We start from the raw sequence: 26687 nt of genomic DNA, 5'->3' as shown, positions 1-26687 counted from the left end.
CAGAAATCCATAATCTGAATTCATTACTGGCCTTTAGGAGAGCCCTCAAAACCGATATGTTTGGCCTGGCCTTCCAGGGTTTTTAAATTGTTGTAAAAAAAAATTTAATCCATTGTAACCTGGTTTTCCAGGGTTTTTAAATTGTGTTGAATGTTTTAATTGTTAATTGTTTTATGGTGTTTTATAGTCCACGTTTTTAACTGTTAATTGACTTGAATTGTTTTGTTTTAATGTAAACCACCCTGAGCCATTTTTGTAAGGGTGGTATAGAAATCGAATGAATCAACAAACAACTGAGGGCCCCTGGGAAATGCAATTTCACTGAGGGCCCTGGGAAATGCAGTTTCACCAGGGACCCGAGTACGGACTAAGGTGTCCTGGGAAGTACATGCCCCAGGGCAACTTGCATCGCCTTAGGTGATGGGATAAGGAGTGTGACAGGGTTTGAATTTCAAAACTGAGCTTAGAGCAAGAAGAGCCATTTCCCAACAGTTCCGAACTGCAGCTTGGTTTGCTCAGCCTAAATCTGAATCAAGCTATGGGGAGTTCATCCATTGCAGATGATCTGCAGTTCCGTCTTCAGCTTCCCGAACCAGCACGCTACCTTTTGATCACAAAGTGGATGTTATGCCTCTCCTCCAATATTCGCTTGAGCTTGGGAACTCCATAGGTGCAGGGCCGCTTGAAGGGGATTTTGTCCGGGATCCCAAGGATTTCTACTGCCTCGGGGTCGCAAGCAATTTTCCGATACGGGACGGGGACCATGTGATCCAGCCCCAACGCTTCAGCTGAAAGCAAAGGGTGACACGGTCAGTTCAAGAGGGTAAAAATGGGAGACTCCTGGTGTGTGAACCTTACACAGAAGTATTTGAACACTTACACACAACCGGGCACTTTTGGGATGTTTATATAGGGAAGTGTTCTATCCATGGATACCATCACATCTGTTTTGTCCTTGAAAGAGAGAATCTGGAGACTTGGGGGCAGAACATCCCCTTTGAATGCAGAAGGTCCCTGGTTCAATCCTTGGCAGCATCTCCAGGTAGGGCTAGGAAAGACTCCTGCTTTAAACCTTGGAGAGCCACTGCCGGTCAGAGTAGGCAGCACTGAGCTAGATGGACCAATGGTTTGACTTGGGATAAGGGAGCTTCCTAAGGCCCCCATCCAGCCAAGTATACACTCCCTGAGCAACACAAAGAAGCTGCAAAACATAGGTACACATGAAGCTGCCTGAGTCAGACCCTTGGTCCTTCTGGCTCAATATTATCTACTCTGACTGGCAGCATCTCTCTAGGGTTACAGGCAGGTATTTCCTGGCACGATACAGAGATGCAGGGGATTTGTGAGCCGCCCCACAAGAAATTCTTCTCGACAAGGCACGAAAACATCAAGTAAAAATACATAACACATTAAATCACAACACACCCACACAAATACAAAATACAATACAGAACAATTAAAACCCTTTTTTTAGAAAAAGAAGAAGTCAGTTTTAAAAAATCAAATTTAAAAACCAAACTTTAAAAGGCCCGAGTGAACAAAAAGGTCTTCACCGGGCGTCTAAAAGAACAAGGTGAATAGAGCCGATTGATGCTTTGCCCACTGAGCCATGGCCTCATTCCAAAGGTTGCCTTATACCGAGTCAGTTCCTTGGTCCGTTAAGCCCAGTACTGTCTACTCTGACTGGCAGCATCTCCTCAGGGTTTCAGGCAGGCTTCAGGGTTTCAGACAGGGCATTACCCAGCCCTCTAGGGATTGAATCTCGGACGTTCTGCACGGCAAGCACTGAGCGACGGCCCCACCCCCCAAAAAGATGCTAGCATTCATCAGAAGCATAGCAGCAAGAATACCCCACGCCAAAGGAGCCCATCAGAGAGAGGACATCTAGCATATGGCTTCTCCTTCTGCGATACAGGATCAAAATGAAAAATGTCTAAAACTGCCATAAAGGAGTGTATGTGTGTGTGTGGCGGGGGGGAGCTCAAAACCAAACCAAACCGAGACGGCTCTCTAATAATATGCGAGCCATACGCACGGCAGATGAAAGCCAGGCGTCTGCCGCCCACTCACCATATCTGCTGTTGAAGAGGATTTGCACACATTCCCGCAGAGTGTTGATATCTTCCGTCTCTTTTATGAAACTGTCCCATTTATCTGGCAAAACAAAACAAGACGATTCGGTGCCACACCGAAACGAGCACGGGGTGCAAACCGGCACCTGGCGGTTCGAGGTCTCGGACTTGCAGAAAGTGGACTCCACCAGCACCGCACCCCCAGTTCTGTTCCTAATGCAAGCGTGGTGGATCGTGCTCTCTGAGCAGAGAGCGCCCCCTAGGCTGCAGTACCGGCCTTGCTGAACATTCTATCAGCTGATCCCTGAGAGCCAATCCCCATCCACCAGGCCCTATAAAAGCCTAGACTCGGCGTTTGCTCCTCAGTCTGAGCCCCTCGTCTCTGGTGGGAGAAGACGGCCTAGACTTCTGCGGCTTTGCCTTGATGGCTGCCTCGTGTTTTGACTTCTCCTTGGCGATATAATTTTATTTATCATATTATTATACCGTCTAATATATACATCTCTAGGCAGTGTACACAATCCACATTATGACTACGTTCGTTCCTTCTTCTGGGCTCTCCAATTGCTGCCCTGAAACCTAGCCAGTGATTCCTGGAAAAGGACCCCGACCATTGGTCCATCTAGCTCAGGATTGTCTACACAGACTGGCAGCGGCTTCTCCAAAGTTGTAGACAGGAGTCTCTCTCAGCCCTATCTTGGAGATGCTGCCAGGGAGGGAACTTGGAGCCTTCTGCTCTTCCCAGAGCGGCCCCATTATCCCCTAAGAGGGGAAGATCTTACAGCACTCACACCTGTAGTCTCCCATTCAGATGCAAACCAGGGTAGGCCCTGCTTAGCAAAGGGGACAATTCATGCTTGCTCCCTCAAGACCACAAAGAGAAGGAAATGTTTTCTTATTCCTTTTGCTGGGCAAAACTTTTGCTGTTTATTTATATACCACTTTTAAACCTTTGCATTTAAAAGTGGTATATAAATAAAATAAGGGTAATAGATGATGATGATACCGATAAATACCTGATTTGTCATGGACTATGGAGAAAAGGATGCGTTTGGAAGAGTGAACGTTCTGGATAAGTGGACCACCGGGGAGAGTAGATTTCTGTCCTGGACCCAAGAAAGAAAAGAAAGAAAGAAAGAGAGAGAGAGGGGGAGAGAGAAATCAGAATTGCACGAGAAAAGCAGATCTGGCTGTTTTGCTCACTGCAGGCATTGCAGAGATGAATGGACTATTCACACATTACTCTGTATGCTGCTACAATCTACGCCAGTTCAGATGAAATACAGAACCAGGGTTCTATCTTGGTTCCATCTCTACGACTCAAAGGCTTGTTCAACCCTCCCCTGGCTACACACAAATCAAAAGAATTCTACTTCGGATCAACAAACAGCACAGAATCGGTCACGATCCCCGAACCGACCAAACTTGGTTTCTTCTAACCCAGAGGTTCTCAAATTTGGGCCTCCAAGACATTGCTGGACTACAACTAATATCGTCCCCTGCCACAATGTCAGGGGATGATGGGGGTTGTAGTTCAAATGCATCTGGAGACCCACATTTGAGAAGCCCTGTTCTAGCACAGGAAGCTGCCTTGTACCAAGGCAGGCTATTGGTCCCTCTAGCTCAGTATTGTCTACCCAGACTGGCAGCGGCTTCTCCAAGGCTGCAGGCAGGAGTCTCTCTCAGCCCCATCTTGGAGATGCTGCCAGGGAAGGAACTGGGAATCTTCTGCTCTTCCCAGAGCGGCCCCATCCCCCAAGGGGAATATCTTAAAGTGCTCACAAGGGAGTCCCCCATCCAAATGCAAACCAGGGCACACCCTGCTTAGCAAAGGGGACCATCCATGCTTGCTTCCACAAGACCAGCTCTGCTCTCCTTGAACTAGCTTCCTTGACGTAAACTCTGAAACCCACTGCAGACCTTGATCCAGGTCTCAGTTGATTTCTAACACTTTGGTTAGAAGAAACCACGGTTTGTCAGTTCCGTCAGTCGATTCGGACAGCCCGTCCGATCCTGGCTCGTCTCGGACTACAGTTGGAAGTAGAATCCTTCCGACTTGCGTGCAGGCCCGGCCTGAAGCGTCCAAGCTTCTTCCAGGCCTGGTGGGTGGAGGACGCAATTTGGCTTTCTCCGTGCCTGCCTAGGAGTGACAGACCTCTGACCCTATCAAGCCTTCTGTCCCTCCATTTCCCATCCCCGCCCTCTTCCTGTTCCGAGCCGAGGGACGCCAGAGTCCTGGACAGCCAATCCTTGGGCAGCAAACATGAAGGCCATTACCACAGCAGTCCCCGAACTCCTGTGGCGAAGGCACCTTCGCTTCTCCTGGCGGCCGGGACGACCTCAGCATCTCGCCCACCGCGTGGATCCCGTGCCGGCCGGCCGGCCCCTCCTGCTTGATTTCCATGGCCAGCTGGGCAGGCAGAGATACGCCGTACAGGAAACTGCTGGGGCTGACCCCAGGGAGAGAGTCCTGGCTGGCCGTTTTCACGTGCATGTTGTTCAGGCCGGGTTCTCGGTGGCTTTTCGGCAGCAGAGCGGGGGCATTAATCTCGGGGCCAGGGTTGGGGTCCCGGATGGAATCTTCGGGGGGTCTGGAAGGAGAAGGAGAACACGCTCAGAACGGGACGAAGGACTTTTATTCTGTCCATCCCCGATCAACATAGGAATGTAGGCAGCTGCCTTCGACCGGGTCAGATCCCTGGTCCATCTAGCTCAAGACTGTCGACACTGACTGGCAGCAGCTCTCGAGGGTTCCAGGCAGGAGTCTCTCCCAGCCCTTCCTGGAGATGCTGCCTGGGATTGAACCCGGGACCTTCTGCATGCCAAGCGGAGGCTCTGCCACCAAGCTACAGCCCCATCCCCGAAGGGGAATATCTTACAGCAGACAGCACTCATACATAGTCACCCATCCAAATGCAAACCAAGGTGATCCCTGCTTAGCAAAGGGGCGATTCATTCTCGCTGCCCCAAAACTGGTTCTCTCCACCCTAGACCTGAAAGTCAGTTGTGTGACCCTTGAGTTAGGGACCCTTACCGTTTTAGCCTGAAGCGCATGCTGTGACTATGCTCTAAAATGGCCATCAGAGATTTGGTGTCATATTCGGAAGGTTTCCTGAAGGTGACTCCGCCAGGCAGCCCGGCCACTGCCAGCAAACTGGGCTCTTTCAAGAGCTTCTCATACGGCAAGGGGACCACAGTGTTCTTCCCTAAGGCCTCACCTGTGACAGAGGGGAAGAATTCTGTTTATACACATTTTTTGGCCTTTAGGACCATAGGAAGCTGCCATATACTGAGTCAGACCCTTGGTCCATCTAGCTCACTATCGTCTACACAGGCTGGCAGTGGTTTCTCCCAGGTTGCAGGCGGGAGTCTCTCTCAGCCCGATCTTGGAGATGGTGTTGCCAGGGAGGGAACTTGGAACCTAGATGTAAGTGCTAATGTAAGTGCTAGATGCTCTTCCCAGAGCGGCTCCATCCCCTGAGGGGAAGATCTCACAGTGCTCACACATCAAGACTCCAATTCAAATGCAAACCAGGGTAGACCCTGCTTAGCTAAGGGGACAAGTCATGCTTGCTGCCACAAGACCAGCTCTCCTCTCTCTTTATTTCTTTACTTACCCATTTCTATCACTCTCTTCCCTCCAAGGAGCCCAGAGTGGGGCACATGGTTCTGTTTCTCCTCACAACCACCTTGCGGGGTAGGGCTGAGCCGAGCGATAAGGGACTGGCCCAGAGTCACCCAGTGCGTTCCGTGGCTGGACGGGGATTTGAACTCAGGTCTTCCCCTGTCCTCAACCACTCTAACCAGCTACACAGCACTCTGACCGTCACGCCAAGCTGGCTTGGTGCCAGGGGCTGAACCTGACCCTTGGTCCGTCTAGCTCAGTATCGTCTGCACGGACTGGCAGCGGCACTCCAGGGCTTGAGGCAGGAGGTTCCTCCCTGCCCTACCTGGAGATGCTGCCAGGAATTGAACGTGGGGCCTTCCACCTGCAAAGTGGAAGTTATGGCTCCATCCCTGCAGCAGAAAGCAGTCCTTACTATAAAGCACGTCAAAGACTTCTTCCACCATCTTCCTGAGGAGGTAAACATCCGATCCCTGATCTGGGGAGATCCGGGGAATGGTCCGGCCAAAATCTTTGGCCTTCTTCTGGTTGTCGAGTTCTTGGTCTTTCCTTTGCTGGACTCCTGCTAGTGGGAGAGGAGAGAGAAAAAGAGTAAGAGGCTGAGGCGTAGCAAGCTCCCAACGGCCAGCCTCCGACACTGAACGCCCAGGCGGCCATTGGCCTGTTTCCACCGAAAGGCTGCCAGACAGAGCACAGCAAGCAGTAAACGGACACATCAATTAGATGGCCGCAATGCATCATACGTGCCGCTGCCCCTGAAAAACAACCCAGAAACTGCAGTTGGTCCAAAAGAGCCTTTGGAGTCCGGGGGCATATAAATAAATAAATTAAATAATAAACGATAATACAGAGCCGCAAGATTGTTAACCGAGGATGGGCATTTTGACCATATCACGCCAGAGATATGGAGAGCTGGTCTGGTGGCAGCAAGCAAGGATTGCCCCCTTTGCTAAGCAGGGTCCACCCTGGTTTGCATTTGAATGGGAGACTACATTTGTGAGCACTCCATCTTCCCCTCAGGGGATGGAGCTGCTCTGGGAAGAGCAGAAAGTTCCAAGTTCCATCCCTGGCAGCATCTCCCAGACAGAGCCGAGAGAGGCTGCTGCCTGCAACCTTGGAGAAACCGCTGCCAGTCTGGGCTGACAATCCTGAGTTAGATGGACCAATGATCTGACTCCGTAGGAGGCAGCTTCCTATGATCAGGTGTGCCCGATAAGTCATCAGTGATGATCTGCTTTTGGCTGTCTGAAACAGCCAAACGGGTGCAACAGACCAGGAAGAAAATCTTTGCTAGTGCTGAATGCTCACAGATGGATTAGGCCTCCAGCGAAATTTGCTGCTGGCACAGACTCAGCCGAGCAGGTACTGGGAGTTGAGCTGCATTAATATTTGCACGGAAACAAGCCTTCCGCAAACCCTTCCACTGAAGGAATGCAGCACCAAGGAATGAAGTGTGATGATTTGTCTGTCAGGTTTTATGTTTTTTTCCCCATCGGATCTTTGTTTTAATGTTGTGAGCGGCTCGGAAAACAATTTGTTACGGGGCGGCCAACGAATAAAGTCGTTAATTAATTAATTAATTTATTTATTATTATTATTTCTTGTTTACACAGTCAGACAGGTGTTATTGATTGGTTTGTTTTATCCAGACATCGAGTCCTTCCCAAGGACCTGGGATGGCTAAATTTTATTGTCAATTGTTATAGATACTGTCGCAGAATATAGGCTGTTCCCAGTAAAGCTGCTTTTTGTAGTTGGCTGATGGTGATTTCTGTGGCCCCAATGGTGTTGAGGTGCTCTTCAAGGTCTTTTGGGACTGCACCCAGGGCGCCAATGACCACTGGGATTATTTGGGTCTTTTTCTGCCACAGCCTTTCAATTTCAATTTGTAGATCTTTGTATCTGGTGATTTTTTCTATTTCTTTTTCTTCTATTCTGCTATCCCCTGGTATTGCTATGTCGATTATTTTGACTTGTTTTTCTTTCTTCTCGACTACAGTTATATCTGGTGTATTGTGTGGCAGATGTATTGTGTATTGTGTGGCATTATTATTATTATTATTATTATTATTATTATTATTATTATTATTATTTTATTTTATTTTTTACTATTATTAATAATTTATTACTATTGATCTGGATGCTGCCCACTATATTTTTTGTCATTATTATTGTCCAAGCCTTCTCGGAATTTTAATCAAAGACGGAGAGAGATGCAGGGTTTTTTGGTGGGGGGAGGGATAAAGCAAAACAAAGTGGACATGATTACTTTCAGCCTGGCCGCAAGAGAATCCCCACATAAGCTGGGAGTTCCTGGCAGGTCTGACCAAGCACAACTGCGCCCCCGCCCGCCCGCCACCAGCGGACAACGGGTTACTTACTGCAGAACTTCTTAAAATCTGCCTGGACCTCTTTCCTCGTGTTCATGAAGATCCTCCCCTTTTCCGTCCCGATGACGAAGGTGTTCTCGTCGTGAACCGCCACGCAGGCCACTTCCGCGTTGAGTTTTGAAAGTGCTGAACACTACAGGAGGGAAGGCGGAAAGATCGGGGGGGGGGGGAAGAAGCCAGGGTGGAATGATACCGGTATTTGTTTATACACGGATATCCCGCCCTTCCTCCCAGGAGCCCGGAGCGGTTGACATGGTTATGCTTCTGCTCACAGCAACCCTGCGAGGTAGGCTAGGCTGAGAGAAAAGCCAGAGACACCCAGTGAGTTTTGGCGCTGAGTAGGGATTGGAACTCAGGTCTCCCTGGTCCTAGTCAGTGGCGCAGCTAGGTAATTGCGGCGCCTAGGACCACCCCCGCCGTATTGAGCTCTTCCTTGGGGACATATCCTGTTGAAATCAGTGGGACTTTCTTGTGAGTAAAGGCAGACAGGATCATGGCCTTAGAACAGTGAGTGTAATCCAGGACGGCATCATTTGGCCCCTCCTGCAGATGCTGGACTTCAACTCCCATCACTCCTGACAATTGGCCGCTGGAGCCGGGGATGATGGAAGCTGTAGTCTAGAGCCAGCTGGAGCTGGCTCCAACCAGGTGGAGTGGTTAGAGCTCTGCTCTAACCACTACACCACACTCTTGTTGCCATTCAGACCCGGCATATTTCCATACAATTGGAGAAGGCCCTCGGGGATGCAACGGGGCTCTTGGGGACGGATCACAGTCGCTGCTGGGGATGCAAGGAAGTAACGGCGAGTATGGAGGAAATGATGGCATGGACCACAACTGAAGTTCTGTCCAGAGAAGAGGCCAGGTGGATAAAAGCAAACAGAGACAAACTTACAGAACCAGCTCCCTTTTTAGGAAGCTGCTGGCTACAGAGTCAGACCCTAGAAAAAACGGCGACTAAGGGGAGACATGATAGAGGTGTATACAATTATGTGTGGTCTGGAGAACAGGGGTAGAGAAATTTCCTCTCCCTCTCTCACAACTCTAGATCCAGGGGTCCTCCTATGAAACTGATGGCTGGGAAATTGAGGGCCGACAAAAAGAGGGACTTTTTTTTCACACACCACGCAGGATTAATCTGTGGAACTCTCTGCCACAGGACATGGTGATGGCCACGAGCTTGGATGGTTTTAAAAAGGAGCTTAGACACATTCGTGGAAGACAAGTCTATCAATGGCTACTAGCCCTGATGGCTATAGGCCACCTCCAGGCCTCCAAATCCCAGTTGCAGGGGAACGATGGCAGGAGAGGGGCCATGCCTTCATCTTTTGCCTGTGGGCTTCTCAGGGGCATCTGGTGGGCCACTGTGTGAAACAGGATGCTGGACTAGATGGGCCTTCTTGGGCCTGATCCAGCAGGGATGTTTGAATATTCTTAATCTGGCTTAACCATGGTTCCCTGTTACGTCTGAACTAGCCCACACACCTCCTTCTGGTTCATGGTTAAAAATACAACCTGTTTTGTTACAACAACCTTGCAAGATGGTGATCTCAGTTCTGGAAACTGACTTATGTCACATTTCTATGGGCATATTAAAAACACAGACACATCAAAAACAGAGAGGAAGGAAGGAATAATAATAATAAAAGAGACATCCATGCAAATTATTGTCTCTGTCGTCGGAGATAAAAGCGGTGTCTTCTTGTGGAATCGCTCACAATGGCCTGGCGAGACTCACAAGGGAGTATCAAGCTGCCAGATGGTGCCGCGAGGGTTAACAGAAAAACACAAAACGTGTTTGTAGAGATTGACTTCAAAACCCTTCAGACTGAGGATGTGAGAGAGCGATTTCCACTTCAGAGCCCGAGCTGTGAAGCGCTTGCCCGCAACAGCAGTGTGCAGAGAGAAAAGATCAGTGACCCTGCTCGCTCGCCAACACGTCTTCAAATGGATCGCTTTTCGACTCCCCGTACAATTTTCTTGCCGCAGCCCAAGAAAGTTATCTCTCCCTTCCGGCGGCAGCTTCGGTTGACAACATTCGGTGACTGACCTTCCTCCACAGCATTCAGAATGTTGGCAGAGGGGCTGTGACATCACAGCAGCCCAGCCAATGACCGGGAGTGCTTAACAGGAGGCAACGGATATATTTTTAGCCACATTTTTTTTAAAAAAAGAATTACATGGGGCTGGAGAGAGAAGGATGGCTTTCAAATGGCTGTGTGTGTTTTCTAAATTACGATTGCAGCAGTTATTAATACATGAGCCAGGCCTAGAAATGTTGGCAATCGGGTACCAATGGGGTTGAAGTGGGTACCGCGGTCGAAGCGGGTACCGATTCGGACGCTCTCAGGGGATGGATGCTCATAGCGATCTTTGGCAATGTCTACACCCCATAGATGGAAAAGAGGTGAACGGATTGCTGCACTGCCAGCTTTCTTTGTGTTATTATCCCTTCTTTATCCCTATCCTCAAGCACCGAGGGTAACATTGCAGTCATTTTTGCACAGAGGAAAGGGTCAGGGTCACAACGAATAAATTGCCGCACTCTTTCCACAGAGTCATCTTTGGAGGACAGTCCTGCCAATTTTTATCTCCACTCCTCTGACAACATGGATCCAAGTTTATCGTTTTATAGCATGAGAACAGGCTGAAAGCTCAACGCCTGGCAAGGCGATCCTCTGTTTTCCATCTCGAGGGGTGTAGATATCAAAAAAATAATACGTTGGCCCTCATAGCAACAAAGCCCTCGCCAAACCCTCTACTAGTGGAGAAGTTCTGTGGACTCACTTCCCCCGATCCTTAAAAATATGGTTCAGCTTGCAGGGGGAAAACTTACCATAGAATCTAAGGCAGATACTAAGCTGGTGATAACTTCATCTTTCTGAGAGGACACCAGATACCAGTGGTCGGGCCGGGAGTTGTTTGGGGGCCTGTCGGAGAGCTTCCCCAGCAGTGCCATAGTCACCTGAAAGAGACAAGGACAAGGTCAGGATGAGGCCCAAAGACCTCGATTGACTCAGCTCCCCCCCCCACCTCCCGGCAATGCCAGGCGATGGAGTCATTCCTTCTGAGTAGGAATCCCCCACCTTTCTAAACAATGATTCCAGGAGGCTTCAAAATACTGCAGCTCAAGTCAAGTGGGACGTTACCCAAGGAGAGTTGGTTTTCCATCGCTTCTCTCCTGGTGCCACTGGAATGTTGGGAAGCCTGCAATTGGGTGGGCCAGGACAATAGTTCCGCGGAGGTAGCCCTTCTCTACCTAAGGACCATCTTAAGGGCTTGGATCCATCCATCAATCAATCATCATCATCATCATCAAAGCAAAAATTGATAAGACCCAGAAAGACAGTAAGTGTCAGTTATGCAAGGAAGTGGATGAGACAGTTGAACACCTTGTATGTTGCTATAAGAAAACCGCACAGCAGACTGATGATAAAGAAAGACACAATAAAGTTGCTGCAGTGCTCCACTGGAACTTTTGCAAGAATTACAAATTGCCAGCAAGCAAGAATGGGTGGAATCATCTGATTGAGGTCACAGAAAATGAAGAGGCAAAAATCCTTTGGGATTTTCGAATACAAACTGGTAGGCATTTAGCGCACAATTCGCCCGATCTGACAGTCATCGGGAAGAATCGGGTTCTGATAATTGATACTGCAATCTCAGGGGATAGACGAGTCGACGAAAAACAACTGGAGAAAATAACTAAATACAAGGACCTTCAGATTGAAATTGAGCAGCTTTGGAAAAAGAAAACAACAGTGGTGCCAATAGTTGTGGGTGCCCTTGGTGCAGTACCAGAAGAACCTGAACACCATCTCGACACCTTGGGCATCGATAAAATCACAACACACCAACTCCAGAAGGCCACACTACTCGGGACAGCATGAATACTACGATGCAATCTTTAATTCTTCTTTAGTTATCCTGGACCCTTGGAAAGGGCCCAATAATTAAAGCATTACATCCAGTCAATAACATCTGGTAGACTGTGTGTAAATAGCATAATAATAGTAATTTATTAGCTGCCCCATAACAAATTGTTCTCAGGGCGGGTCGCGACAGAACATTGAAACATGAACTAAAAACACACAACACACTAAACCATAACAAACCAAAAAGGAGGGTGGGAGAAAATACAAAATACACTACAAAGCCATATAAAAACTCTTTCGAGATCAGTGGAAGGTCCTGGCCTCATGCAAAGTCCTCTTAACTTGGCCGTTTTTGCAATAAGTTTGGAAACATCAAGCAAGCTTGACAAAGATGGCAAATAAATTGACATTAAAGGCCTTATCTCTGTGAGTCTTTCATGGAGAGCAAACTCCTCCCTCCCCTAATAATGTCCTTCCCCCCAAAGTCCAATCTCTCGCCCTCGTGATTCATGGAGAGTTGGAGAGAATTGGAGAGGATGGACTGACAGTCTGCGTTGGTAGAAGGCTGCTCCATATGAATCAGACCACGGGCCCGGATCTTTGCCGAGTCGTGTTTGGGAAGCGGGTTGTGTCTTTGGATCACTGTCTCTGGCAGCCCAAGGCCTTTATGGCAACAGCAGAGGCTTTGGAATCCGGAGGAAAAACAACGTGACCTGGTTCTAACGGTTGCAGACATATTTCCGGCAGCAGCAGCGAGGGAGGAAGCATCTGGAAGTTGAAGGGGATGGGGGGCGGGGGCGTTTCCATGGGACTGGGCATAAAAGGGGAACGCATGTGCCTTCCTTCAGGAAACGGGTGCTTTATTGATGCTGTCTCTGGGCACTGCTCTAAGAAGATAAGGTTTTGCTAATTTGAAGAAGCAAGCTGCTAGTCCTTAAGGCCGAGGCGCAGGCTGATCAACTCAGAAGGCATCAAGGGAGGGAGAAGGAGCAGCAAATTGGGCAGAGGCTATACTCAGCAGGAGAGGACAAGCTTTGCAGGGAGAAGGTCCCAGGTTCAATCCCCGGACATCTCCAATTATAAAAAGGCTTCCAAGTAGCTGAGCTAGGGAAGACTGCTCTGCCAAAGAAAGAGAGCTGCTGCCAGTCAGTGTTGGCAATACTGAGTTTGATGAAGCAATGGCTCTGGATACTGCGGCTATGAATATTCGTCAAAAGCATCTGGAGCTCAGTGGAAGAGTCCTTGCTTTGGATGTGGAAGGGTCAGTGCCCGGCAGTATCGCCAGACAGAGCAGGAAAAGATTCCTGTATGCAACTCTGGAGATCTTTGTGGTTCATTTTAATCCCCAGCAACAAAGAGCTCTCCTTTGATCTAGCAGCTCATCTCTTGCAAAGGCTTTGTTGCTCACCTTATTCATCAATAACAAAGAGCTCTTCTGAGACCTAACAGCTCACCTCTTGCAATGCTCACTTCTTCAAGGACTTCTCTGACAGCTCTCCTCTTGCAAAGCTCACTTTGTGCAGGAAACTCAGCTTTGACCTAAGAGTTCCCCTCTTTCAAGGAGCTCTCTGTTGATCTAACAGCTCACCTCTTGCAAAGCTAACTTCTTCAAGGACCTCGCCGCTGATCTAATAGCTCACCTCTTGCAAAGCTCACCATGCAGGAAACTCAGCTTTGATCTAACATTCACCTCTTCCAGGGAGCTCTCAGTTGACCTAACTGCTCAGCTCTTGCAAAGCTCACCATGCAGGAAACTCAGCTTTGATCTAACAGTTCACCTCTTCCAGGGAGCTCTCAGTTGACCTAACTGCTCACCTCTTGCAAAGCTCACCGTGCAGGAAACTCAGCTTTGATCTAACAGTTCACCTCTTCCAAGGAGCTCTTGGTTGACCTAACAGCTCACCTCTTGCAAAGCTCACTTCATCAAGGACCTCTCTGTTGACCTCACAGCTCGCCTCTTGCAAGGAGCTTTGCGTTGACCTAACAGCTTGCTTTCTTGCTCCTCTTAACTGCCAATAACGTTTGGCAACGTAACCTCAGGAGAAACGGGAAAGGAGGACGTTGGCTTGAAATAAACCAAAGCTGAACGTATCCAAACGGATCGCCTGTTGCTGTACCAGTAATACACCACTTGCTGTCGATTCCGAGCTGAATTCTCAACGGTTTGCCGCGGCAGGGGGTGGGGTGTGTGTGTGTGGGGGGGTTGCTTTTAGTTCCCCCCTCTTTTCCCTCTACCCTTTCTGTTTTTCGCTTCCAAGCCCTCCACTTCCGTCCGCCTCTCCTTCCCTGCTCCTCCACCTCCGAGCAACCGCTGTTCACCACCTTGCCGAGGCCCACCCCACCTTCTGTGAGCAAAGGTTGCTCTTCCGTCAAGAGAAACAGCCACCAACTGCATTTCTCCTGCACTTAGCAACGCGGCCGTCACGGGTATCCCCGTGCTGTGCAGTGCTTTCCAGTCGCTCTAAACCGCCCTCCTCTCCCGTTGTGCAGTGAAAAAAAACCCCTACAAAGCCCCCTCGGGCCCATGAACCCTCCAGACACACACCTCTTGCCTTCTATGAGCCGACGGCTGCCTTCAGGATTCCCCCTGCTTCGCGAGGCCTTTTAATAAAGCGTCGGCACATCTTGTTCACCGTTGTACAACTCTGAACAGCTTCTTGGCTTATTCAGGGAGACCATAAAGAAGCAAACACACACACACAAATGCACACACACACACACACACACACACACACACAAAATTGGTCTGCAATACCTATTCATCCCTAGCTTAGTGGAAGAGTGCTTGATCTGCATGAAGAAGGTCCTAGATTCAACCTTCTGGGTAGGGCTGGGAAAGACCCCAGGAGATGCTGCTAGTCAGTGCAGACAATATTTTTGGAACACTATTTATTTATTTCAAAATATTTATACCACACCCCTCTATTATTATTTTTATTCTTATTATTTTTACATTTATCTCCCGCTCTTCCTCCAAGGAGCCCAGAGCGGTATACTACATACTTGAGTTTTCTCCTCACAACAACCCTGTGAAGTAGGTTAGGCTGAGAGAGAAGTGACTGGCCCAGAGTCACCCAGCTAGTATCATTGCTGAATGGGGATTTGAACTCGGGTCTCCCTGGTCCTAGTCCAGCACTCTAACCACTACATCACGCTGGCTCTCTAGTACATTACTGCTCGGGGCGGCTCATCATATTAATAAAATTGATACAACGTAAAATAAGACTAACTGTCCCCTGCTAATTGAGCAAAGAGGCATCTTTTAAAACTGATTCTTTTATATTTAGCAAGGGGTGGGCAACTGGTCCTATCCGTCCCCAGCACAGCATCCCTCCAGTGGCTGTTGCTGGTGTCTCTCTTGTTTTTAGATCGGGAGCCCTTTGGGGACAGGGAGCCATCTTTATGTATGTATGATTGTATGTATTAATTTATATCTGTGTAAACCGCTCTGTGAACTTTGGTTCAAATGTGGTCTATAAATATTTGTAGTAATAGTAAATAGTAATAATAAAATTAACCAAAATAAACAAGTCAAAAGACCAGGCAAAAACCACAATCAGAATTACATTTTAAAAAGAAGTTCCGCATTAAAAGTTATTTAGAAAGCTAAAAACTGGGAGCTATAAAAACTAAAGAACCTACCAGATATATGCAGCAGATGACACACAGAAAGGCCTCTTTAAAAAGATGTGTTGTTAATTAAAAAAAACAAAAACAATGAGGGAGGGAGCATGGCAAAGCTCTTTAGGGAGGGTGTTCCAAAGCCAATAGGCCACAATCAAAGGAAGCCAAGGGCTTCGGCTTCAGGGAAAGGTTTAGCCAGGGAACCGTGTGTTAGGTAGCCTGCGTTAGATTTCTTTTGATTGTGTGCTTTTGCAAATCCTTACAATTGGTCTATAGTGTTTTTATCTGTAACGTAAACTGGGTAACCACGATTTTAAAAGTGTGCCACTCCAAATACCAGCTGGGATGCTCTTTGAAAGTATTCTTGCAAGTACTGAGTGTTTCTGTTACCTGTAGCGAAAAGCTGAGAAAGCCTCAGACTGAAGCAGTCTGTAGTATTTTGAATAAAGTTTTCCCCCCTCCTCTTTTTGTTCTTTGGATTTTACCTTTCTCTGAGTGGATTTTTAACCCAGGAAAAGGGATTTTACTCTGGTGCAAACATGCCTCAATGTTAATGGTTCAGCAACCTACCAAGTTTTCCCACCACGTGGAAGCTGCACGTGAAGGGGTGTTTGTACTTTTCCATTGGTAAATGAGAAGGAGAGTTTCCCTAGAATTTTGCCCATACTGGGGTGGGTGGGAGGGAGATAAACTCTGTTTAAAAGTGGGCATGGTGGCAGCTATTACCAAAGGAACAGTTTTAAGTTTTAAAGGAACAGCATTTGTTGAGCAAACATGGAAGGAATGAAGCAGCATTTTTCTTTCCCCCACGTGGGCTTGCTTTGAGACAAAGGCTGGGCTTAAATCCACTATTCGCTACATCCTGTCTCTAGTCCCCACCAACCGGATCTCTGTTAGTGGTGGGGCCATGAACACAAGATGTTGACACGAACAATAATGCAGGCGACCATTTCTCTACAGTCCATAATAGCAGGCAGCACCCAGACGAAGCTAGTGGTGACTACATCCCACTGAAACTACTGAGACTTCAGTCAGTCATGACTAACTCGTCTCATTGAGTTCAATGGCTCTTAGTCATGACTAACTAGACTAGATGCTTGGGTTAAAAAAAACACCAAGACAGACGGAGCTCAATCCTCACACCAAAATGTCACCCATTTGAGCTACAATCTCTGTTTTACTTTTGAACACCCCCACCCAAAGAGGATGGAAATCCATTCTGGGGGATTCCTGACATATTTCCCCATGATTCCTATTAGATCTCTTATGCTTTCCAGTTGAAATGATGTCCTCTTATATTATTAACCCTCTATCCATTAATGATCTGTAGTAAACCCTCGATATTCCTGGATTGAGAAATAGACAATATAATGCTTATTGATTGAATTTCTATACTGATATAGAAATCCCCAGGCGGTGTACAAGTTAAGACATAATATAAGACCAATATGAAACAGTTCAAACTCATAAAACTCATAAACATATCAATAAATTAAAACACATTAAAATTGCAATTTCAATCGAAAGCCTGGGAAAACAGATACATCTTCAGGGTCCTCCTAAAAGCAACCAGAGAAAGAGATGCTCTTATTTCAGCAGGGACACATCCCAAAGCCCCGGGGCAACCACAGAGAAGGCCCGGTCCCGAGTTGCCACCCAACGCATTGGCAGCAACTGTGACCGGACCTCTCCAGGGCACTTTCCAGCCGAGCTGCTCAACAGCAGCAAAATGCCTCCGTTCAGGCAAGTCGCATTCAAAATGTAAACAGGCAGGGGGAGCAGTCTCGTGGAAACTAACAACCCAAAAAAACAGCAACCTTTTAACGCCGGAGATACGAGCTCTGTATCACAGCAATTCGTCTCGAAACAAGGCACTGGAAATGTGAACGGCGGCCTGCTGTCCGCGTAGGGACTGCAGTGTCACAGCGCAAGAAGTGTGGAAGCCCACTTCCAAGATCTGCCGTGACCTCGTTGAAGGGTCTAATTTGGAAAGCGCCCGGATGATCTTAACAAGCGACCGGGTGCACGGCAGAAAGGGCGCTCGCTTCGGTTTTCATGCAAATCTAAAATCACAGACTTTGCCTGTGGAAATGAAGACAGACAAATTATGGATATTTTTAAAAAATTGGGTTTCTTTTGGATTGGATGTCATTTCAACAAGAAAAAAAAAGGGGTGTGTGTGTGAGAAATGTGTCTGAAGTCATTCCCTGGAATGCATTCTAGGATATTAAGGCTGCGTCGTTGCAATGACAAAGAGTGAAAGAGTTAACCAGTGGCATCTAGAGGACCACTGGAGGGGCTTTGGACAGCCACCATTATTGATTTCTTGGGCAAATCAATAGCAAATCAAAAGATGCTACTGGGAAGCCTGCAGGCAAGAGCTGAGGGCATTTATTTATTTATCATAATTTTATACCGCCGGATATATAAATCTCTAAGCATGCACTCTCCCCTGCAACTGGTACTCAGAAGCATCCTGCCTCTGAGGCTGGAGGTGGCCTATAGCCGTCAGACTAGTAGCCGTTGATAGACCTCTCCTCCCTGAATGCATCTAAACCCCTCCTAAAGCCATCCAGGTTTGTAGCTGTCACCACATCTTGTGGCAGAGAATTCCAAAGGTTAAATGGAATTCTTGCGTTTGTTAAAGTTCTTCTCTCACCAAGATCTCATCATCATTCTGAATGCTCTACTTGTTTCTTTTGGAGGCCCTTTTAAAAGATCGGCTGGGAATCTTCTAACACCGCCTCTCCAACGGAATCAATGTTTATCGACGATCCCGGCTTTTCAATCAAGAAAGCCCTTCTATGCCCGAGAACGCCCCTGCCTTGGCCTTAAAAACCAAAGACCTTTTCATTTCCAGCTAATTCAAAGCAGCTTCTGGGCCATCTTAACATTCATTGCTTCAGGAAACAAAAAAATTGGTCCCACATGGCTATTAAAAGGAACAGAGTCAAATCAGACAAGGAGGAGGACCCGTCAGGTGAGGAAAACACAGCAATGCCAACATGAGTTTTTAACTAACTCTATGATCAACCAAAGGACCCACTGGAGATTTCATTTTTTAAAAAGGGTGTGTGGGGTTGTGTGGAATCCAAGACAACTTGTGGCGGGGAGGAGAAATGGCAACTTTGACAAAGCTGAGGGGGTGAAAATGACCTATATCCTCCAGCGACTTTGGTCACAACGGAAAATCTTATACAAAAAGGGCTGTTTGAAGTGAGGCCAAGAAGCAATTAAAGATTAATCTCTCCCCCCTCACCACCCCCGCGTGCGCGCACACACCCCATAAACACAGGCAAACTTCCCTGGCCCCAAAGTCAGTAACAAAGCAATTATTGATTTCAAGGCAGCAGGATTTAACCTTCGCTGTAGCCTCGCCGAAAGACGAGGGGGGAAGAAAAGTCACGGAAGCAGCCACTGTTTCTCAGTGGAAACAAAGGCAAACCAACCATCACAGCGACCCGTTGGGGGTTGTTACACCGGTGACCTTCAAGATCCTCAGGACCACGGGCGTATGGGAGGGCATGCAGAAGAAAGAGACTTCCATCCCTCTTGCATGCTAAAGCATGGGGAACCGAACTTGGAAGACCAGCATTCAAAAGTCCTGCTCAGCCAAGAAACGCACCTTCCTTCCTGGGCTGCTTCCCAGGCAGAGAGAGTTTACGGCTTGGACTCCACAGCGCTGCTCTTATAATGGCCAGAGGTAGTACTGCAGCTCCTTAGCCCAGGTGGCCTGAGGGGTCAATAGGGACCTGGTTGGAGATAGAACAACTGCTCTAGGCCAGGCGCAGCAGTCTGAGGAACCCGTCCAACAGAGCAGCGATACAGACTGCCCTTGATTCGGGAGCTCCCGAAACGGATCTCCCGAATCGGAGGCATGGCCGGCAAGGTGTGGCAGCACAGTGAAGAGGCTCAGTGGGCAGCTTGTGGCCTTGCGCCTCAAGCCGCAAAAAGCCGATGCGGAGGCCAACTAATAATCACAAAGAGCTGTTGACCAAAACTGGTGTCTTCTGAAGCAGGAGTGTAGAGGGAAGCTCCAATATTTTCAAGAGAATCAAGCCATCGACATCTCCAGGATGGCTTTCAGGAACCACCTGGAGACTGAGGCAGATTTCCGATGGCTCCAGGCCCATCCTACCTACCTCGCAGGGTTGTTGTGAGGGAAGAAATAAAGCTTAGGTTCATCAGTGGAAGAGTGGCAAGGCTGACCACTCTGGCCAAGACTGTAGCCCTGGAGGACTGGTAATCCAAGGCGTGCCAAGAACAGCGCTGACTGATGTATCGCAGAAAGCCAAATCTGGCTTGGACTGGTATTTCAAGCCCCAGACCTGGTCCCCTCACTGAACACTGGCCAAACCAGCCTCTTCCCCGGTTCTCAGAAACCTCTGCCATCTGTGCTGAGGTCGCCATTCCTGACAAACAACAACAAACGCCAAACGCTAACCGGCAAAGTGGGGCCTCAAACTGTACGTCACGGCACCAAAGGGTTGCCGAAGACTAAAATTAGCCGGGTGTATTAGTGAGCGAAGCGGCAACCTCCCTCCTCGCCTCCACACTGTGCTGATCACAAAGACTGCTTTCTGCGCTCCCTCGAGAGAGGCTGTTAAATTCTGTGCCAATCAAAACGTCCTTCCCAATGCCGCCCGATAACCAAAGCCTGCCTTGAGAGCAAGCAAGCAAGCTTGGGAGTCACACAGAGGTCCTCGGCATCTAAGGAAGCAGGCTTTCGAGAGTCGCACAGATGTCCGTGGCATCTAAGGAAACGAGCTTTCAAATCACACAGATGTCCTCGGCATCTAAGGAAGCGAGCTTTCGAGTCGCACAGATGTCCTCGGCATCTAAGGAAGTGAGCTTTCGAGTCACACAGATGTCCTCGGCATCTAAGGAAGCAAGCTTTTGAGTCGCACAGATGTCCTTGGCATCTAAGGAAGCAAGCTTTCGAGTCAGATAGAAGTCTTAGGCTGCCTCTTTAAAGGAAGCCAGCTTCTGAGTGACACAGATGTCTTAGACTGGAGCTTTGAAGGAAAGGAGCCCTCCCCTCTAGAGCATCTGTTCCAGAGAGAGATTTCCATTCCCGTAGAATTCTTCAGCTTCCCAAGGGCACCTCAGCACTGCTTTGGGGCCATTCATCTCTTCTATTAAAATATTTTTACTCTGCCTTCAGCCCAAAGGGTCGACAAGACGGCTTCCAACAAGTCCAAAGACACCTAAGGTTTCCCACCCCTGCTTTAAAGCAAGGTGCAATCAAATTGGATACCCAAGGAATCAGGCCGGGCCACGGTGCCAGAACCTCAATAATCGGCCACCTTGCCGCATGCAAGGGGCACCCCTAAACCTGTAGCACGTCGAGTTGCCAACTCTGACAGAACCGGTTCCTGGAGATTTCTGCCCGGCTCCCGATAATTTCCCCCAACCCCGACAGTCTCCAGGCTTTTTGGGAGAAAAGGACCTGAGGGTATGCCCTTCTAAATGAGCAAAGAGGCACCGTTTAAAAGTAGCAATTCGCTTTACTGAGCAGTGGGGAGAGCAACCGGCTAGATCCGTCCCCAGCACAGCATCCCTCCAGTGGCTGTTGCTGGTATCTCTCCTAGGTTTCCTTTTTAGCTGGCGAGACCTTTGGGGACAGGGAGCCCTTTTGTTTATTTATTTCTATCTGTGTAAACTGCTTTGGGAACTTCTATTGAAAAGCGGTATATAAATATTGGTCATATTTGTTGCAGCCTGGACCTAATGTATTTGGGGTCCTTCTGGTACAACTGTACCCAAACGAGAACTCAACAAAGCACGGGAGGAGAGCTGGTCTTGTGCTAGCAAGCATGCACTGTCCCTTTTGCTAAGCAGGGTCTGCCCTGGTTTGCATTTGAATGGGACATTCCACATGTGAGCACTAGAAGAGGCACCCCTGAGGGGATGGGGCCACTCTGAGAAGAGCACCTGCGGTCCCAGATTCTCTCCTTGGCATCTCCAAGAGAGGGCTGAGAGAGGGACCCCTGAGCCTCCAACCCTAGGGAGCCTCTGCCAGTCAGTGTACAGTACTGAGCTAGATGGACCAAGGGTCTGACTCGGTAGAAGGCAGCTTCCGACAGCCGAGGGAAATCGGATGCCCTTTGGGTGATCTCGTCGCTATTTATGGCGTCTCCTTCACCGGGCAAATAAAGGCCAAATTGCCAAGAAAATCAGAGTGGAGGTCATTTCTAGCTTCCTCTCCTGAAGTCAGGAGCAGAAATGGAGGAATGGGGTCGGGCAAAGCAAGAGGAGAGCTTTGCAAAAACTTTGCCACAACAACAATTAAATGGAGGAGAGAGGAGAGTTGCCATGCCCCACCCCCCAAAAAAATTCCAGGTTTCACCTGGATTTTAAGCACCTTACGCGGACTGCTTAGCCCACCCAGATTCGTCTGGATTTCAGCTTGCTTTTATTATTATTTTTAAGGGCTAAGCTGTAGCCCTTGTAGAAGCGGAGTTCTGGAGCAAAACGTGCCGTCACTCTTCTGCTCAAAAAATCATTTCCAAGCCAATTTGCAGGATATGCAAATTAGGCACCCGGGTTTGGAAAGCCGGAATATGGCAGCCCTAGGGGAGAGAGAGACCATGAAGACCAAGCCATCTGGTTCCCTAGGGAGGCCGTCAAAGCGACGTGTGTGTGTGTGTGTGTGTGTGTGTGTGTGTGTGTGTGTGAGTGTGTGTGAGAGAGAGATTCATTGCACTATTGCCATCAGGAGCATTATTTTCATCAAGTTCCGGTTTGCTAACATTGACCCAATACGGGGCGCTTGCCATGATTGATCGGAAAGGCTTCGCCCCCCCCCCCCCCCGAAAAAAGAGACCATTTCCAGAGTCGGGTAGCCGAGTCTCGGACGGTGAAACTCACGTTATTATTTCGGAGCCACCGTTTTCTTTCCCCCGCACCACCTTTTTTTTGTGGGGGGGACCCCAACACACCAAACACAAAAAGGCCAGTTCAGCTAACCGTTTGCGTGACCAGGGTTAAAAAATCCTCAATCTTAATTCCAGGCCCCAGGGTGCCTATGGCAACTGGCATCCGTTGCCACGGCAACTAATCTCGAGGTATTTGAACAATGTTACAGGGGCCTTTAATCTCTCCAACACTGTAAAATCTTCATTCTTGGCCGCCTGACGAGCTCCAAAAGAGGGAATATAAAAAGCTTGTTGTTTTCCACCTGGTACGGGAGCTCCTGAACTCTCCACGCATTTCTCCCTGCGAAGGGAGGGCAGAGAGGCCTACGAGAGGCCGACCTACAGGTCAATAATGAGTCCTACGCCACTGTCGGAGGAACGCGCTCCCCGAGAAGTTGGGGGATCCTGGAGCCCCGTCCCACTGCTGCTGCTTCCCGATGCAGAGAGGAGAATAAATGCAGGCATGCACGCTAGCCCTTTTAAAATAGCAACAGCTCAATGCAAGTATTCCATGCAGAAACACAACTCAGCCTCCACAGGGGGTCTAATGCAAGTGGTTACTGGGAGACTGAGGTCCATTTATGGAGACTCTTGGAGGACTAGCAGTCCGTCAGGTCCAAATGGCCTCACGTCTTTCATATTCTACTTATGTCTTACATAGGAACCTTGGAAGCTGCCATATACTGAGTCAGACCCTTGGTTCCATCTAGTTCAGTATTGTCTTCACAAACTGGCAGCGGCTTCTCCAAGGTTGTAGGCAAGAGTTTCTCTCAGCCCTATCTTGGAGATCCCAGGGAGGGAACTTGGAACCTTCTGCATGCAAGCGCTCTTCCCAGAGCAGGCCCACCCCCTAAAGAGAATATCTTACAGTACTCACACATGTAGTCTCCCATTCAAATGCAAACCAGGGCAGACCCTGCTTAGCAAAGGGGACAGTTCATGTCCAGAGAATGAGTGCAGAAGTCCATCCTCCAAGGGTGCTTACAATCTAGATCTATTTTACAGGACTTACCTTTAAACTTCACTCACTCACTTTGAGTGTTTTGCCACAGCTATAACAAACGCAAATTAAGTCGTTAAAACGACGACATAAAAACAATCTGCGGGACCCACTCAAAAATGGAAACATTGACTCAGAATAATTCCAAGCCATTAGACTGATTAGATCGGTTTCCCATGTAAACTTCCTTGAGCCATTTTCGGAAGGGCGGTATATAAATCAAATAATAATAATGTACTTGGATGGCAGAAACGAAAAAGAGGGCGACTTTTCTAGTGACATAGGGCCTGGTACTGGCGAAGAAAAAAGTTGCAGAAAATAACAAAAGCCTCCCAGGAAACAGCATAAGCAATAGCCGAATAAATACATCCCTGAAACAACTGCAGAAATTGCACTCCCCCACACAAAAGGACCAAATCAAGTTCTTTGATGATAGGATTTTTTGCCGGCTACACAATAACAACAAGGGTGTAAAGTGACTCCCCCCACACCAATATTTCCCACAAACTGTTCTCCAAGATCACTTTCAAGGGTCACCGCAAACATAGGAAGCTTCCTTATCCAGAGTCAGACCATTGGTCCATCCAGCTCAGTATCGTCTGCACTGACTGGCAGCAGCCCTCCAAGGTTCCAGGCAGGAGTCTATCCCAGGCCTGCCTGGAGGTGGCTCTGCCACCGAGCTGTGGCCCAATCCCCCAAGGGAAAAATAGCAGGCAGCGTTCACATGTAGTTACCCATCCAAATGCAAACCACGGCAGGCCCTGCTTAGCACAGAGGACCATCCGTGCTCCCTGCCACAAAACCAGCTCCTCATGCCCTGAACTGAGATCAATGGAAATCCCTGGAGATGCCAAGCTGACGCTGCAATCCATAAAGGCATATCGGCCAGGACTGATTTGGATGTATCGCCCGCACCGGCTCCTAGCTCTCCTCGGAATCCTTACCAATTTCCCATAATCCATCTGTGAAAGATGGTGCCCAGAACCAACAACCAAATCAGTCAGCCCTTTAATCTGTCTTGTGGTGGCAAGCATGAATTGTACCTTTTGCTTTTGAACTTGGGTGCTGGAGAAGACTTTTGAGGAGACCATGGACAGCCAGGAAAACAAACCAACGGATCCTAGAACAAGTTAATCCAGGATGTTCACTCGAGGCACCAATGACCAGGCTCAAACTATCCTACTTCGGACATGTTAGGTGAAGACCCAGGTCCCTCAAGAAGTCCATCATGCCGGGGAAAAGTAGAAGGCAAGAGAAGAAGAGGACGACCAGCCGCCAGGTGGATGGACTTGATGACGACAGCCATGAAGGCACCACTGAGAGATCTTCAAGGCCAAGTTGAAGACAGATCACCCTGGAGAGAATCTATCTCTGTGGTCGCTAAGAGTCGACACCGACGTGACGGCACTCAATCAACCATCAGTCAATTCTCCTAGATGTGGTAAGTATACGATAGCATTGTGACCCTGCTCTCACCGCTTCTTTATCCCTACCCCCAAACTATTTGGGTAAAATTGCAGTCATTTTTGCAGAGAGGAAAGGGTCAGGGAAGTGAACAGACTCACTCCATGGAGTCATCTTTGGGGGACATGCCTTCCAATTTCCATTTCCATTCCACCCATTTTTGTGCTTTAAATCCCCCCCCCAAAAAAAGCTTTTAAAACACCATTGCAAATGTGGCCACGGTAGACCCGATGGTCAGGACAAGCAAGGCAGGACAACCCACTGAAAGCCCTGTAATGCGATCACCTCTTTTCCACCCCTAGGGGTGGTGGAGACCTTGTCAACACGCACAATGAGCATTGTGTAGCAAGCAGGACCTGCCCCTTTGCGAAGCAGCACCCACCCTGGTTTGCATTTGGATGGGAGATTACATGTGTGAGCATTGTAAGCTATCCCCCTTAGCGGGGGGAACCGTAGCTCAGCAGAAGTTCCTTCCCTGGCAGCATCTCCAAGCCTCCTGCCTGCTTTGGAGAAGCCGCTGCCAGCCTGGGTTGACAATACAGAGCTAAATGGGCCAATGGTCTGACTCGGTGTATGAGAGCTTCCTATGGTACTGACCTGACCACCCCAGGTGGCTTATGTACCAGTCAGGATCCCAAACCTGGGCAGCTCCGAGATAGAGTAGGGGTTCTGCCCCCCAATTTTTATTATTTTAAATTGAAATTCCATAGGCATGCTTTAGGACCATACACAAACCTCCAATTAAGGAAAGAAAACAAAGCAAACCACAGGAAAAGAAAAAAAGACTAAAAAACAAGAAGGAAATGTTGTGTCAACAAACTGATAACAAACCAAGCAGTTCTGCAATTCCTAAATAATGTAAACACACCCCAGCCTTCATCCAACATCACGCCCACATACATCTTCCCTTCCCACAATAGTTTAATATAGGTTATCTTGTACATTAGCATCGTGGGCCAACATCGACTAAACCCATCTCAACTGTGGGAACATGATCTTGTCTACAAAATCTACCAACTAATTATCCAAAGAATAATATCTAAGAATAATAAACCAGTGACCCGCACAAGTTGCTAACATTTGGATGTTAAAGTTCAGAATAAAATTTGGAAGCAGAAAAGTTCAGTGTAAAAACCGAGGGCAACCATGCAATTTCAGAACCCTGTGCAATTGATGCAATCAGCCATTTTTGCCCCAAATCCTTTTGTTCCATCATAGATCCACATGCATCAGGTGGGGAGTTTTTCCAAATATTTAACGTTCTGTCTTCAAAGAGCGTAATGATGCTGAAAATACTTAGATACAGCTTTTCATTTAAAACAAAAATGTTTGCAAAGCAAAAGCCCAGAGAAATTTGTTTCCTGTCCCCAAAGGGGTTAAATTCATGCACGCGTGCACACACATACCACTGGCAACAACCACCGGCACAGGGACAACTCTAGAATAGCTAATTTAGGAGAGTAAAGGGATGGCCCAGCAATCGGGCAAGTGGCATACAATATGTGGGGCGTGGCCAAGCCACGTGGGAGGTGTGGTGTACAATTCTGACTACAAGCAAGAAAATCCGGCAACTGAGGGCCTACACAGCACATGATCCTAGATTCCCAGAATAAATGAGTCACGCCCATATCCTCCACCATTTTGCCAATGAAAATGGGGACTCTCTTCCATCCCTCTGGGGTACCAGTTCTGCACCAAGCTCCATTGGGTAACCCTCAGA

The 26687-nt window shown here is 48.3% G+C and overlaps 1 protein-coding gene across 11 annotated transcripts in view; it reads right to left on the bottom strand.

The window, feature by feature from the left end:
* GTF2IRD1 (GTF2I repeat domain containing 1) overlaps positions 1–26687 on the bottom strand; it is a 70772-nt gene that overhangs the window by 25438 nt on the left and 18647 nt on the right. For 7 of the 11 annotated variants that reach the window (XR_008311840.1, XM_053275356.1, XM_053275358.1 and 4 more), the window contains 8 exons: positions 10924–11052; positions 8079–8220; positions 6113–6262; positions 5107–5290; positions 4350–4663; positions 3089–3178; positions 2071–2154; positions 605–788 (listed from right to left, as the gene is read on the bottom strand). Coding sequence is in view for 10 of the 11 variants with exons in the window: in XM_053275356.1 (XP_053131331.1) it covers positions 605–788; positions 2071–2154; positions 3089–3178; positions 4350–4663; positions 5107–5290; positions 6113–6262; positions 8079–8220; positions 10924–11046 (1271 nt within the window). In the remaining variant the exon portion in view is untranslated. Of the gene's footprint in view, positions 1–604; positions 789–2070; positions 2155–3088; positions 3179–4349; positions 4664–5106; positions 5291–6112; positions 6263–8078; positions 8221–10923; positions 11053–11173; positions 11193–22456; positions 22588–26687 lie in introns of those variants that run through there. The other 4 variants (XM_053275353.1, XM_053275363.1, XM_053275359.1 and 1 more) reach the window with 3 other exon arrangements.

Source organism: Hemicordylus capensis, chromosome 12, assembly GCF_027244095.1.
Source record: "Hemicordylus capensis ecotype Gifberg chromosome 12, rHemCap1.1.pri, whole genome shotgun sequence".
NCBI lineage: Eukaryota > Metazoa > Chordata > Lepidosauria > Squamata > Cordylidae > Hemicordylus > Hemicordylus capensis.
This window is presented reverse-complemented; position numbering and strand designations above follow the sequence as displayed.